Source organism: Coregonus clupeaformis, chromosome 1 (assembly GCF_020615455.1).
Source record: "Coregonus clupeaformis isolate EN_2021a chromosome 1, ASM2061545v1, whole genome shotgun sequence".
Lineage (NCBI taxonomy): Eukaryota > Metazoa > Chordata > Actinopteri > Salmoniformes > Salmonidae > Coregonus > Coregonus clupeaformis.
The window spans coordinates 93371850-93386418 of NC_059192.1; the positions used below are offsets into that span (position 1 = coordinate 93371850).

The following is a 14569-nucleotide window of genomic DNA, read 5'->3' on the forward strand; positions in this document are numbered from 1 at the left end:
ATACCCAAGTTCATCAGGAGTTATGAGCCTATTTTCAGTGAGAATCAATGTGTTTACACAGCGGTTATGAGCCTATTTTCAGTGAGAATCAATGTGTTTACACAGCGGTTATGAGCCTATTTTCAGTGAGAATCAATGTGTTTACACAGCGGTAAATGCAGATGTGTTTTCTTCTTCGCTATGATCAGCTCGTAAAAAATTGACAAATAGGCCTACAATTGAAATCATTGATTCATGACAATTTAGCCCACGGAGTGAAACTCCCGCAGCAGACGTGAGTAGCCTAATTTAATTCCATATTGTCCATTATATTTTGACCTGTCCTGGTTTTAGGATATGGAAGTGCATTTTTATTTAATAGGGGTATGTGGTCGGAGACACGTGCCAAAAGTGTCTGTCTCATAACATTGTCATAAATATGGTCTCCAGTCTGTAGGCTACAGAAAAACCACATAGGTTACTAGTCTCCTATAGACTACATTATTTATGATAGGTGACTTGAGTGTTGGCGAAGCAACGCAGCGCTGCTGATCTTCAACAGCACTCTGGAGAGGCATGCTGGGCATGGACAAGATAAATATTTTGCGCCCCTGGCTTTGCCAAAGTGGGCACTGCTTATCATGGGTTGGCATCAGCACTCACCTAAATAGCCCATATGCCATTGGGCGAGATACGTTTAGCTCGGAAAATGCCGCCGTTGTCAGCCACCTAATTCTGCCTAATAGGCGGGGCGGGCCCTGTTCATGCATCAGCATTATTATTATGGAAATATCCAAAGAAATGGCAATAAACAAAGGTGAAAAACAGAAATTGAGCTAGTTTGCTGTCATTCCAGCTGCTTGATGGGATTGTGTTAGCTTTAGTTGCTTAGCTAGCAAAGGAAAAATAGCTAGCCGGCATAGTAACCCTTAGCAATTAGAACTGGCGACCAGTCCGCTTGGCTAGCTAATGTGCCAATAAAACAAACAACCAGTGCTTTTGGCAAGCAACCTCAGAAATAGAACTCACAACTGGGGTTTGACCAGACTATATTGTTGGGTGGAAGGATGAAATCAAATGAATTTACTGTTAAAATGAAAACATGTTGTTAATCTTTTTTTAAAAATATGTTAGTAATCGTTTTATAAAAGCAATAAGGCACTCAAACCTGTGGATTATCATGAATAACACACTCCAACCTGTGGATTATCATGAATAACACACTCAAGTATTGTTTACCGGCACTCCGCTTCCCGTTGTGCGTAAAAACAGACCAAAATGGTGTGTCATTCACGATAATCCACGATTCTCATGCCTTATTGCTAAAGTATCCTCTGCAGGTCAATGTATTTATTGTGTGTGTGTGTGTGTGTGTGTCGCTTACGTGCGTGTATCCTCTGCAGTTTGATGTGTTTTTCCAGCTGGCGGCGTAGTTCGACCTCTGCTCCATACTTCCCCACGGTCCCATCATCCACCAGCAGGAAGTGGGAGTGGAGGTTGTTCAACACGTTTAGCTTGGACAGGGGGTTCAGCAATGTCTGGTAGGGGGCTACAACCTGGGACACACACACACTATTCTGACTGGACAGCAGATATTTTTGACCACTTGAAAAATAAATACTGGGTATGTAAGTATTGTGATGTGCTTGTTTGTGTGTGGGGTTTTTGGGTTTTACTATCCTTGTGGGGACCAGAAGTCCTCACAAGGATAGTCAAACAAGGAAAACGACATTTCGCCGATCCCCACAAGGAAAAAGGCTATTTTAGGGTTAGGAGTTAGGTTTAGGGGTTAAGGTTAGTGAAAATAGGATTTTAATCAATTGTTTGGTCCCCACAAGGATAGTAAAACAAACTTGTGTGTTCCTTACGTCTCTCCCGATGAGGTCATTGCGGTTCTCAATGACGCCCCAGGGAGCGACTCCAATTGTACAGATCTTCCTTGACGATCTAGAACAGTGTTCCTTCAGTGCATCACCCACATGTTTGGCAACACCTGGAGGTCAGGGGTTCAAATACAACCAATCAACAACAAGCAATGTATCCAAACAGACTAGTTACAAGTGTAGTTGTCTGGATAGCCAATTTGCTGCAGTGGAGTGTCACTATCAGGACCAGTCAGAGTAAACACCAGCCTGGTTAATTAACCTACTACAGTAAGTAATCAGTTAAACACTGTCATTAAGTAATGAGTCAAACATGATCATTAGGTCTCCATAATGAGTTAAACACAGTCTTTAGGTCCCAGTAGTACTCTGCTAAGACAGAACACCCGACTTGTGGCTCCTGAGTGGCGCAGTGGTCTAAGGCACTGCATTGCAGTGCTAACTGTGCCACTAGAGATCCTGACCCATGGGCGGCGCACAATTGGCCCAGCGTCGTCCAGGGTAGGGGAGGGAATGGCCGGCAGGGATGTAGCTCAGTTGATAGAGCATGGCGTTTGCAATGCCAGGGTTGTGGGTTCGATTCCCACGGGGGGCCAGTATAAAAAATTATAATAAATGTATTCACTAACTGTAAGTCGCTCTGGATAAGAGCGTCTGCTAAATGACGTAAATGTAAATGTTGTGTGCCTTTTGCTTAATAAGAACAATAACGGTAATAGCAGTGTGTGTGTGTGTGTGTGTGTGTGTCAGTGTGTGAGAGAGTTTGCGCAAATCTGTGCGCACGTGTGTGCTAGCGTATGTGCGTTTTTCTATGCAAATGTGTATGTGTGTCACCTGTGTTAACCCCTCCCGTCAGTATCCACGCCCCAGTGGTGACAGCAGCTTTGATCAGGCCCTTCCCCACCACCTGTTTGATACGGGGGTGCAGGTCAAAGTTCTGGATGCCTCCGTGGACAGAGATGAGGATCTTAGGAAGCTCCATCTGCCACTCATTCAGCATCAGCCTCAGGATGCTCTCTGGCCTGCTGTCATGGGACAGACGCACATACTGGGGACAGGAGAGGAGAGGAGAGGAGAGGAGAGGAGAGGAGAGGAGAGGAGAGGAGAGGAGAGGAGAGGAGAGGAGAGGAGAGGAGAGGAGAGGAGAGGAGAGGAGAGGAGAGGAGAGGAGAGGAGAGGAGAGCCGAAAGGAGAAATTGGAGGGTTAGAACTTTTCATGTACAAACAAAATGTTGTAGTCCTTTCAAAAGACACCCAGCTTTAATTTTAAGTTTGAACTCTGAGCGCAACATTATTATTAATGATGTTGCAATGTCAATACTTGGGTCTTTGAGGGCCGATTTCCCGAACCTACATGGACATGCTTGATACAGATTCTCCATTAAATGTGTTAATCTGGGCCATGGAAAGCGGTCCTGAATGTACAGTACAGTAAAGGATATCCTCAGTCTCACAGCCACCCAACCCCTTCACTTGCTCCAAGGCATAATAAACCTGTAGTTTTAAGAGGGGGATTTCCTCGTATTATAGTCACTGCTGTTTCTAAAATATTAGATTCAATGGCGTTATGTGATTATATTCACCTCCTTCATGTAGAATAACCACAACAATAAACACTTAGTTTAGTCTGAACAGGATGTAGGTCCCCTGTAGCTCAGTTGGTAGAGCATGGCGATTGCAACGCCAGGGTTGTGGGTTCGTTTCCCACGGGGGGCCATTATGAAAAATGTATGCACTCACTAACTGTAAGTTGCTCTGGATAAGAGCGTCTGCTAAATGACGTAAATGTAAAATGTAATTGCCTCATCAGAAACATGGCCTATGTTTATACAAAGGCCTAAGTAAGTAAGTTAGTCTGAGTTAGTCTAAAAGTGTTTTCCTAGGTGGTATAGTTGTCTACGTCCCAAATGGCACCCTTTTACCTACATAGTGCACTACTTTTGACCAGAGCCCAATAGGCTCTGGTCAAAAGTAGGGCACTATATAGGGAATAGGGTGCCATTTGGGATGAAGCCACTGGCTATTGAGGAAGGCTAGACAGGCTAGGCTGCTCAGCTCAGGGCACTGAAGAGTTTCCAGAATGCTAAGCCAGGCTAGGTCAAAGGATGTCTTATACTGTATACATTTGGGGTGATGGCCATAGACACAATGTGACTTAGACACTGTTTTGGATTGTTGGGTTAAGCGCTTAGGGAGTGTGAGTGTGTGTGTGAGTGTGTGTGAGTGTGTGTGTGTGTGTGTGTGTGTGTGTGTGTGTGTGTGTGTGTGTGTGTGTGTGTGTGTGTGTGTGTGTGGGTGTGTGTGTGTGTGTGTGTGTGTACATGTGTGTGTGCGCTTGAGTGTGTAAGCTTCTCTCCACCCTACCTTGGCTCTGTAAGAGTGCGACCCTCCCTGGAAGTTAACGATGCCGTAAGCGTCTGTAGGGCTCTCCTCTGTGTGTTTGTCCACAGCCCACTCCTCCAACTCCGGCTGCACCCCACCCTCTGCCCCCCCACCCAAGTTCACGTCCGAGTACTTCATGGCCAGGCTGGCTGTAAACCCAGCATGCTGCCGGACCAGCCGACCACAGCAGCATCTAGAGGAAGGGGGGGGACAGAGAGCTAAATATTATTTTACACACACACACGTCATAGCCCCATAGGAATCATCAGCTTTCCCCCTCTACACTTCCATAAAGAGAGATATACACACAGAGCAGTCTAGGTCCTGCTCTCCCATACACCCTCTCTCAGTCACCTCAGAGGGATGATGTGTTCCTCATGACACACAAAGCCTGGAAGGTAATGGTTTCTTGACAGGACCGGGGTGTAGTACAGTACTATATACAGTGGAGTACTATATACAGTGGAGTACTATATACAGTACTATACAGTGGAGTACTATATACAGTACTATACAGTGAAGTATTATATACAGTACTATACAGTGGGGGCACTATGGACTGAGCTCATGTCTGTCTGGGAGATCCGAATAGGGCCAAAGACTCACCTCACCAACTGCTGGCAGATCTGACATCCTGGAAGGCATCTGAAACAACAAACACATCTTCACATTAGAGTATGAAGTAAAATATAAGTATTATACATACATTATATACATAAGTACTTGATACACTACATGAACAAAAGTATGTGGACACCTGCTCGTCGAACATCTCATTCCAAAATCATGAGCATTAATATGCCGATATAACAGCCTCCACTCTTCTGGGAAGGCTTTCCACTAGATGTTGGAACATTGCTGCGCGGACTTGCTTCCATTCAGCCACAAGAGCATTAGTGAGGTCGGGCATTGATGTTGAGCGATTAGGCCTGGCTCGCAGTCTGCGTTTCAATTCATCCCAAAAGGTGTTTGATGGGGTTGAGATCAGGGCTCGGTGCAGGCCAGTCAAGTTCTTCCACACCGATCTCGACAAACCATTTCTGTATGGACCTCGCTTTGTGCCACAAAGTTGGAAGCACAGAATCGTCTAGAATGTCATTGTATGTTGTAGCATTAAGATTTCCCTTCACTGGAACTAAGGAGCCTACCCGAACCATGAAAAACAGCCCCAGACCATTTTTCTTCCTCCACCAAACTTTACAGTTGGCACTATGCATTGGGGCAGGTAGCGTTCTCCTGGCATACGCCAAACCCAGCTTTGTCTGTGGGACTGCTAGATGGTGAAGCGTGATTCATCACTCCAGAGAACGCGTTTCCACTGCTCCAGAGTCCAATGGCGGCGAGCTTTACACCACTCCTGCCGACGCTTGGCATTGCGCATGGTGATCTTAGGCTTGTGTGCGGCTGCTCGGCCATGGAAACCAATTTCATTAAGTTCCCGACGAACAGTTCTTGTGCTGACGTTGCTTCCAGAGGCAGTTTGGAACTCGGTAGTGAGTGTTGCAACTGAGGACAGATGATTTTTACGTGGTACGCACTTCAGCACTCGGTGGTCCTGTTCTGTGAGCTTGTGTGGCCTACACACTTCGCGGCTGAGCCGTTGTTGCTCCTAGATGTTTCCACTTCACAATAACAGCACTTACAGTTGACTGGGGCAGCTCTAGCAGAGCAAAAATTTGATGAACTGACTTGTTGGAAAGGTGGCATCCTATGACGGTGCCATGTTGAAAGTCACTGAGCTCTTCAATAAGGCCATTCTACTGACAGTGTTTGTCTATGGAGATTGCATGGCTGTGTGCTCGATTTTATACATCCGTCAGCAACGGGTGTGGCTGAAATAGCTGAATCCACTAATTTGAAGGGTTGTCCACATACTTTTGTATATATAGTGCAGCTGTAACCTGGCCTTATAAAATAAGAGAGATGAACTCAGACAACCGTTTGTATCTAGTCCCGTTTGAAGACACATTCATCATGTACCCGTTGTTAGCCCATCTCTGGGTTGTACTTCAACAGGAAGCAGCAGTGTTGTTAGTATGATCAATAAGTAAACCAGCTAGCATTGATTGAGTACCACTCACACCGATATATAACTGACTCCTCTGGTTTATACAGAAAGCTGATATTGGATATGATCTCCACCGAGTTAGGTAAATTTGCTTTTAGTTTTTTTGCGCCTCATGTGGAATGATCTCCAAAAGTGCCTAAAGTTGGTGCCTCTTTGGGCAATTTAGGTAAATGTTAGAGGGCCTTTTTACTGAAGAATGTGTTTGTTTCATATGTTTGTGTTTTGCTTTTCGTGTTTTGTGTAATGGATGTGTATTGAGAAATGTTATCCAGCAAATAATTTATGTAAAGATACACTGAGATAAATTACTGAGTAACGGTGTGAGTTGGAGGAAACTGTAAAGATTAGTTACTCTTTCGTTGGAAACAAAAACAACAGAAAGAGAGAGAGAGATGGCTAACCCACCACAGACTGTAGAACATTCCATTAGACTGTAGAACAGTGGTTCCCAACCTTTTTTTAACCGTGGCACACCTTGATGGGATATAACATTAACGTCAGACCTCAAATTGACCTATTCATTTATTTAGTGGTAATGACCTCCATCTCATCTGATCCATACTGCAAACCATTTATTTACTGTGAAAACCTTTTTTTATAGATTAGATAGGGTTTATTTGAAACATTTTCATAGTTTTGATAGTTCCTTACTCGTGATGGTTAATTTTTGTGTGCACCCGTTTAAGAGCGTCTCGCAACCTGCGCCAGAAAGAAGAAACTGTAGCTCAGGTAAAATAGGTTTGAATGGTTTTGGCTACAGATGAGCAGTTTTCTGCATTGTAAAAGGTGGAACCACAGACACAAAGCCATGCTCCATATGGTTCTATGGCAAAGGCTGTGGTATAGCTAAGTCCAGAGCCATATATTAAGAAATAAATGACTGACTAAGCCTAATCAAACTTGCCTGTGCTAATGGTTTTCACAGACGAAGTAAAATGATACAAATGACTTTGCTTGTGATTGCACGCCCCTCAAATAATACAAATGTAACAGCCTGAGCCCACTGGACTGATGTAACCATGTGCCGTTTAGTGTATGATCTGACCGCCACTAGTGCTCCCATGTGCATTCCACTGGTCACTTTTAACTAAGTGTTCAATAAATAAATAAATCAAGATTAGGAAAAGTTTTGTGGCACACCTGAGAGTTCCTCAAGGAACACCAGGTTGGGAACCACTACTTTTAGAGAGTGTGGGGATGGAATCTGTGTCACTGTGGGTAACCTGGCAACGATTGATGTCATATTGGGAAAAATAGCCAGCGTGAAATCCTCTGTTAGTACTTCACAATAAAATACATGTTTTGAAGAGAGCTGACTTGTTTGAGTGTCTAGCTGTCCAGTAGATGTGGTGAACTGAATGACTGTAGCCTACCACACACTTACACACAGACACACACTAGCACCCTTTTCCCACTGTCTCGAACCCAAACCGTACTGTGCTGGATTTGATATTTTATTTTCAGATTGTCTTTCCCAACACAGTTGCAGCATTGTAACCAGGCCAGCACGGTTCAGTAGTGTGAAAAGTGCACAAATGGGACCTCTGTAGAATTCTAGCACTGCAATGTCACATTCCAACAAGTTCAAGTTGGAAATACTACTAAGCTGCACGAGACCTTCAAGTTCAAACAAGGCTTAAACTTCATACCACACAGACACACACACACACACATAACCTAGCCTACATGTCAGACCTTCATATTATATTGTAATGTTATAAACATAGAAAACAACACTTGTTCCTCATTTTATGATTAGAGCCACCAGCCGCCGAAAACTATTTTGGTTGCGCCCGGTCCCCAGAGGCAGCAGCCCTGCATTAACAGTTCAGCAGCGTGCACTTCCTCCCTCTCTTTGCTGTTCACTGAGGAGACGTAGCTACAGGGCTCGAAATTAAGGGTGTCCCGTCGTCCCAGGACGATACAAATATATGTCTGGGACGGTTCAAAACAGACTCTGGGACAGTTCTGGGACGACAGATCCAAAATTCATACAACCACTGTACATTGTAAGTGCAGCAATGTGCACACGGCAGTAGGCTCTGCACGAATGTTCCAGAATGCAAGTAGCGGTAACACACTAAAAACGCACACCACACATTTAGAAAGAGGGGAGATCTAAAGATGCAACAGCTAGCATGGGTTGCTAATATGACTAGGATTGTGTCCTTGGCTGCTGGACAATGAAAGAAAGCTGCTTTCAATGGGATAAGGAAGTATTTATCAAATAATTCCCTCCATTTCTATGGTCTGATTTTGGCTAGGCTACTTTGAAACAAGGTAAGACATGCCTCATAAAATGGCATAAAACCTCCAGGGTTTAAATAATTAAGTTTATGGTTAAATAGTTTCAAAATGCTGACTGCCTCCACTCAGAGGTGCAAGGTGGGTGATACGTGGTGCGCTACAGGCACTGGCCTTTCTCTCCACTCTTGTGCTTGATCTGAACGAACCGTGCCTTCAGTAGGCTTTGGTTTCCGCTCTGCTAGCTTTGGTTAATAATGCTATGGGTGGGATGGGAGACATGGAGCGAAAGAGGAATGAATGGAGAGAGAAACAGGGATGATTAAAGAGAAAGAGGGATTTAGATGTTAATGTTAATGATCCTACATTATATTTGTCAAACATGACTGGAGTTTGTCCTATATTTATGTAATTAAAAGTCTAATTAAAGTTTGGCAACATTTTCTGATGCCTCCCTCATGTCAACATCGGTGTGGACATATCACCTAAGCTACACTTTGAGATGTAGGCTAATTATTTATGTACAGGTAACTGCCAAAATAAAGGAAACATCAACATAAAGCGTCTTAATAGGGCATTGGGCCACCACGAGCCGCCAGGACAGCTTCAATGCGCCTTGGCATAGATCCTACAAGTGTCTGGAACTCTATGGAGGCATGCGACATCATTCTTCCACCAGAAATGTGTTGATGGTGGTGGAAAACGCCGTCTCCGGTGCCGCTCCAGAACCTCCCAGAATTGTTCAATTGGGTGACAGAGACACACACCCTTTAAACCCTCTTTCAAAGTCACAGATCTCTTCTTCTAGCCATGGTAGCAACAATAATGCAGGGAGAGGACGAACAGGTCATCAGGTGAGAATTTGAGTAATAAGGCACTATCAGTTCAACTCCTCATCTTTGCTGACTATAGCCCAAGTGCTATAACAAAACAACTGCTGCCTGCATTCTGATTTCATTTGGTTGTCATGGCAGGTGTCAGAGACAGTCAGTAGAGAGAGGGAGAGCACCACCCATGTTGAGGCACAGGGTGAGGACGAACAGGTCATCAGGTAAACATTTTGAATTTGAGTTATAAGGCAGTCTGGTAAAACACATTGCACAGCTATTTACATCGCACACAGATTGGAATTATCGGTCCAACTCATCTTTGCTGACTGTAGCCCAAGTGCTATAACACATTTTGTTGCTGGCATTCTGATTTCATTTGGTTGTCATGGAGGTTGAAGACGTGGCTGTGCTCAACAATGACACAAAGCAGAATGAACCATGTTGCCGTCTGTCATTTCCACCATTAGAAGCTGGATACCATAGCTAGGAAAACAATATACCCACATTTTATTTCTGGCAGTGACTGGCATGAACAGGTAGTTGGTGCATTTAAGTGAAATGAGACTGAAGATCTGACCCTCTCTGTACCACTATATGCCCACCTTTGTATAGAAGGTTGCAACTGGTTATTCAATTAGTATGTTTTTTACTTGACGGTGAACGACAATGTTATGTATTTTTGAAGTCTATTGCTTGAGATTAACGCCATACTGATTGGTTTACTTTGAAGTCTATTGCTTTATCCATATTGAAGATTTATATTTCGAACTGACACTGAATTATTTTATGAATTAATACTGAAATTAAATTGTGTAAGAAGTTTCTGGACTCAGATTGCCTCGACTCCTTTTAAGTTAATTGGGTATAAGAAATTAGTTATTCAAGATCATGTACTAGCCAAGTGTGGTGAAGGGTACACAAATAGAATAATGGGTTTTGACATTTAAATGTAGTTAAAGAATGGGTGTGGTGGTGGCATTCTGAACTGTTAAGAGTAGGAACACAGTTTAAAGTAATATAGAAAAATATTGTTTTTTCAGTTGTTATTGGGGTATATTGACCACATTATCAGGACATTTTTAGATGCATTTTCCCTTAGAAATTCACCAGAAATAACAATTTCACAGCAATAAAAATATATCCCGGGGGGCCAAGCCCCCGGTAGAGGGGTGTTGACACCGGAACCCATTGACCCTGACCCCTTCAATATCCAACACAAAGTTACGCCCTTGGCTGGCTGACTGCCTGATGACTGACTGACTCACTGTTGGAGGTTAACCTAGTTGTTGGGCTACACCCTGGCCGAACACCAAATCTTACTTACTACAGTAGTGGTTAAGTTTCACCTTCTGGCCTTTACTGACACACTCACTGTAATTACAGTGTACTAACCCCACCATGCAGGTAATAAACACTCAAGGATGGAGGGAGGGAGGGAGATACATGTGAAACACACATACACGCACACAGTACATACCTGTGGGGGTCTTTCGACACTGGAAGAATGTGGACACATTCCCTCTTGGTGAAAGTGCTTTCTATCCAGGATTTCTGGGACTGTGGAGAGAGAAGGAGACAGAAATATAATGAATCACAACGTTACACATCGGATCCCTATATCTGAGATCGCTATAGTAGGGAACCCATCGGCCAATGTACAGTTCAAACGGGCCTGTAGTTGGACTACTTGATTGCTTAATTGACTTACCCTGAACATTCAACAAACATATTTACAATTTGAACTCAAGTCAACACAAAAGTATACAAGATAATATTTTCACAGTTAAAGGCAGTCCAATCAATGTTTGCTGTGGTAACTAACCAGTAACCACAGAGCCTAGCTCCCCCCAAACTACAATGGCCAGCCAGGAGCTCCTAGCGACCCCATAATCCAGGAGGCTCAGTGTTCTGATTGATAAACTAATAAATGTAATCAGACTAAATCCTGCTGTGTTTTAAACCAGAGCTGCTAGTGCTGCCAAGGGGACAGCAGTGTGTGTGTGAACAGCAGCGGTCTGTTCACAACCACAAACTCTCTCCCTCCTGAGACAGGCGTCCGAGCGTCCAGCGAGGGCTTTATGTCAGAAGAATTTTCAATTAATTTCCAGGGTTCCGTCGTTCCGATACCTTTTTGTTCCTGGTTCTAAACCTCGCAGGGCCTCACAGACGATTACCACCAATAATCCTTCCCTTCACAAAGAAACAGCCTGAAATTCTTCACCTCCTCCTAACTCAGAGAGGTACTGGGTACAGTGGTTTACTGGCAAAGAGCTGAGATTACGCAACACTGGGAAGGACAAGGTTTGAAGTGGCCTAGTAGTCCTGTTGTTGTCCCACAGTGAAAGAACATACCAGCTAGAAACAGTGTTCGGACAACAGATGTTTTAGAAACAGAGGTAGAAGAACTGAAGTTCTAGAACAAAGGTCAAATGGAAGTTCTAACACAGCAGCAAAACTGCTAGAACAGAACTTCTAGAACAACAGAAGTTATAAAACAATGATAAAACAGGTTGTCTACCTGGAAGTCTTCTTCATCTTCATCGCGGTAGTGTTTAAGGGCTGAGTACAGGAACATACCAAAGAAACTTCACGCATCTCCTGACCAAACAACTACACCAGACCACACCAGCACCGCAGACCAGCACCGCAGCCTCAACAGATCTCCACAGATACCATCTCTAACTCTAGATCTTCCTCTCTCTATATATCCCTCACCACATAATAGCTCAGGTCTCAAAGTCTAAAAGGTGATGGCATATTGTGAATCTGTGTCTGTTAAAAGCTGAGCGATCAGTGAGCAGCAGAGAGAAACCTCCTGTGTTACTCTAACTGTGAATAGGAGTTAATCTGTAAGACAGAGACACTCAGAGGGCTGATGAATGTGTCTGAGACACACTGCTTATTACAAGAGAGAGAGAGAAGAGGGGCAGGATGGTAGAGGCCTCAGTAATTTATATCTTCTTCAGACCACCTGCTGAGACGCACAGCCTCACTCGTCACGTGAGAATAGTTCACTCAACCAACCACCTCCGCTATATACACAGGGACCACAGGTTAGGTACCTTCAGGACGACTTGGTAAGACCATCTATAATGGCAGGCTTACCACCAGACAACTAATAGTCACTGGGAGAGACTCACTTCCCACTGAAACTAGGCCCAACACTCTGCTCATTGGCATTACTGCTATTCAAATCTGTTCTAGCCTGGTCAAGCAGACTGTCCGCTACGTTCACGTTTCGACGTGAAGTGAAACAGAATGTGAGCTATCGCGAGATCAGGCTGGTTTCACAAGGCTCTCTCTGTTCATTATTAGTGATGGGGGAAAAAAATCTATACAGTTACATGTCGCAATATTATATAGATATTTGACTCCAAGTAATGGTGTAAAAAAAAAATATATATATATATATATATATATATATATATATACACACACACATCACACACACACACACACACACACACACACACACACACACACACACACACACACACACAGTGGGGAAAAAGTATTTAGTCTTAAATAAATAAATAGTCTTAAATACTTATTTTCCACCATAATTTGCAAATAAATTCATAAAAAATCCTACAATGTAATTTTCTGGATATTTTTTTTCATTTTGTCTGTCATAGTTGACGTGTACCTATGATGAAAATTACAGGCCTCTCTCATCTTTTTAAGTGGGAGAACTTGCACAATTGGTGGCTGACTAAATACTTTTTTTCCCCACTCTGCAGCAGAGGTAACTCTGGGTCTTCCATTCCTGTGGCGGTCCTCATGAGAGCCAGTTTCATCATAGCGCTTGATGGTTGTTGCAATTGCACTTGAAGAAACTTTCAAAGTTCTTGAAATGTTCCGTATTGACTGACCTTCATGTCTTAAAGTAATGATGGACTGTCGTTTCTCTTAGCTTATTTGAGCTGTTCTTGCCATACTATGGCCTTGGTCTTTTACCAAATAGGGCTATCTTCTGTATACCCCCACTACCTTGTCACAATACAACTGATTGGCAAAAAAGCATTAAGAAGGAAAGAAATTCCACAAATTAACTTGTAAGAAGGCACACCTGTTAATTGAAATGCATTCCAGGTGACTACCTCATGAAGCTGGTTGAGAGAATGCCAAGCGTGTGCAAAGCTGTCATCAAGGCAAAAGGTGGCTACTTTGAAGAATCTCAAATATAAAATATATTTTGATTTATTTAACACTTTTTTAGTTACTACATGATTCCATATGTGTTATATATATATATACACACACACACACACACACACACACACATATATATATATATATACATACACACACACACACACAGAGAATCGTGACAATCGCAATTCATATCGTATTGGCACCTAAGTATCGTGATAATATTATATTGTGAGTCCCTGGCAATTCCCAGTCCTATTCATTATGGTAAAACTATCTTCAATAGGACGGTGATATTATGGTAACAACAGGAGGAGATTTGAATGCTTCAGATAATGAACACAGGACATCTCATTCAGGTGGTCTGATAGTTAGTGTTAACAGAGGGTTGTTAGAGAGGCTTTGGTCCCCGCTGACCTGTAACCATGGCACCTGAGAATGTCAGGCAACAAAAGACTCACTTAAGATGCACTTTAAAGCCCCAGCCAGGAACACAGACACATCTCTCTCTCTACCTCTCATTCTCCCTCCCTCACTTTCCCTCTCTTTCATTCTCTACCAACTATACTAGCAGGTCTCTACATTTCCCTCTCCACCTTTCATTCTCTGCCAATTACACAGGCAGGTCTCTCTCTCAATTTCAATTTAAGGGGCTTTATTGGCATGGGAAACATGTTTACATTGCCAAAGCAGGTGAAATAGATAATAAACAAAAGTGAAATAAACAAACAATTAACAGTAAACATTACACATTACACACAAAAGTTCCAAAAGAATAAAGACATTGCAAGTGTCATATTATGTCTATATACAGTGTTGTAATAATGTGCAAATAGTTACAATACGAAAGGGAAAATAAATAAATATATTTACAATGGTGTTTGTTCTTCACTGGTTGCCCTTTTCTTGTGGCAACAGGTCACAAATATTGCTGCTGGGATTGCACACTGTGGCATTTCACCCATTAGATATGGGAGTTTATCAAAATTGGATTTGTTTTCTAATTCTTTATGGGTCTGTGTAATCTGAGG

The 14569-nt window shown here is 43.0% G+C and overlaps 1 protein-coding gene across 1 annotated transcript in view; it reads right to left on the minus strand.

Annotated features, from left to right (window-relative positions):
- trpm7 (transient receptor potential cation channel, subfamily M, member 7) overlaps window positions 1-14569 on the minus strand; it is a 68101-nt gene that overhangs the window by 42870 nt on the left and 10662 nt on the right. Inside the window, 6 exon segments of the mRNA XM_041894892.2 lie at window positions 1364-1535; window positions 1848-1972; window positions 2697-2910; window positions 4227-4437; window positions 4851-4889; window positions 10864-10943. Coding sequence (XP_041750826.2) covers window positions 1364-1535; window positions 1848-1972; window positions 2697-2910; window positions 4227-4437; window positions 4851-4889; window positions 10864-10943 — 841 coding nt within the window.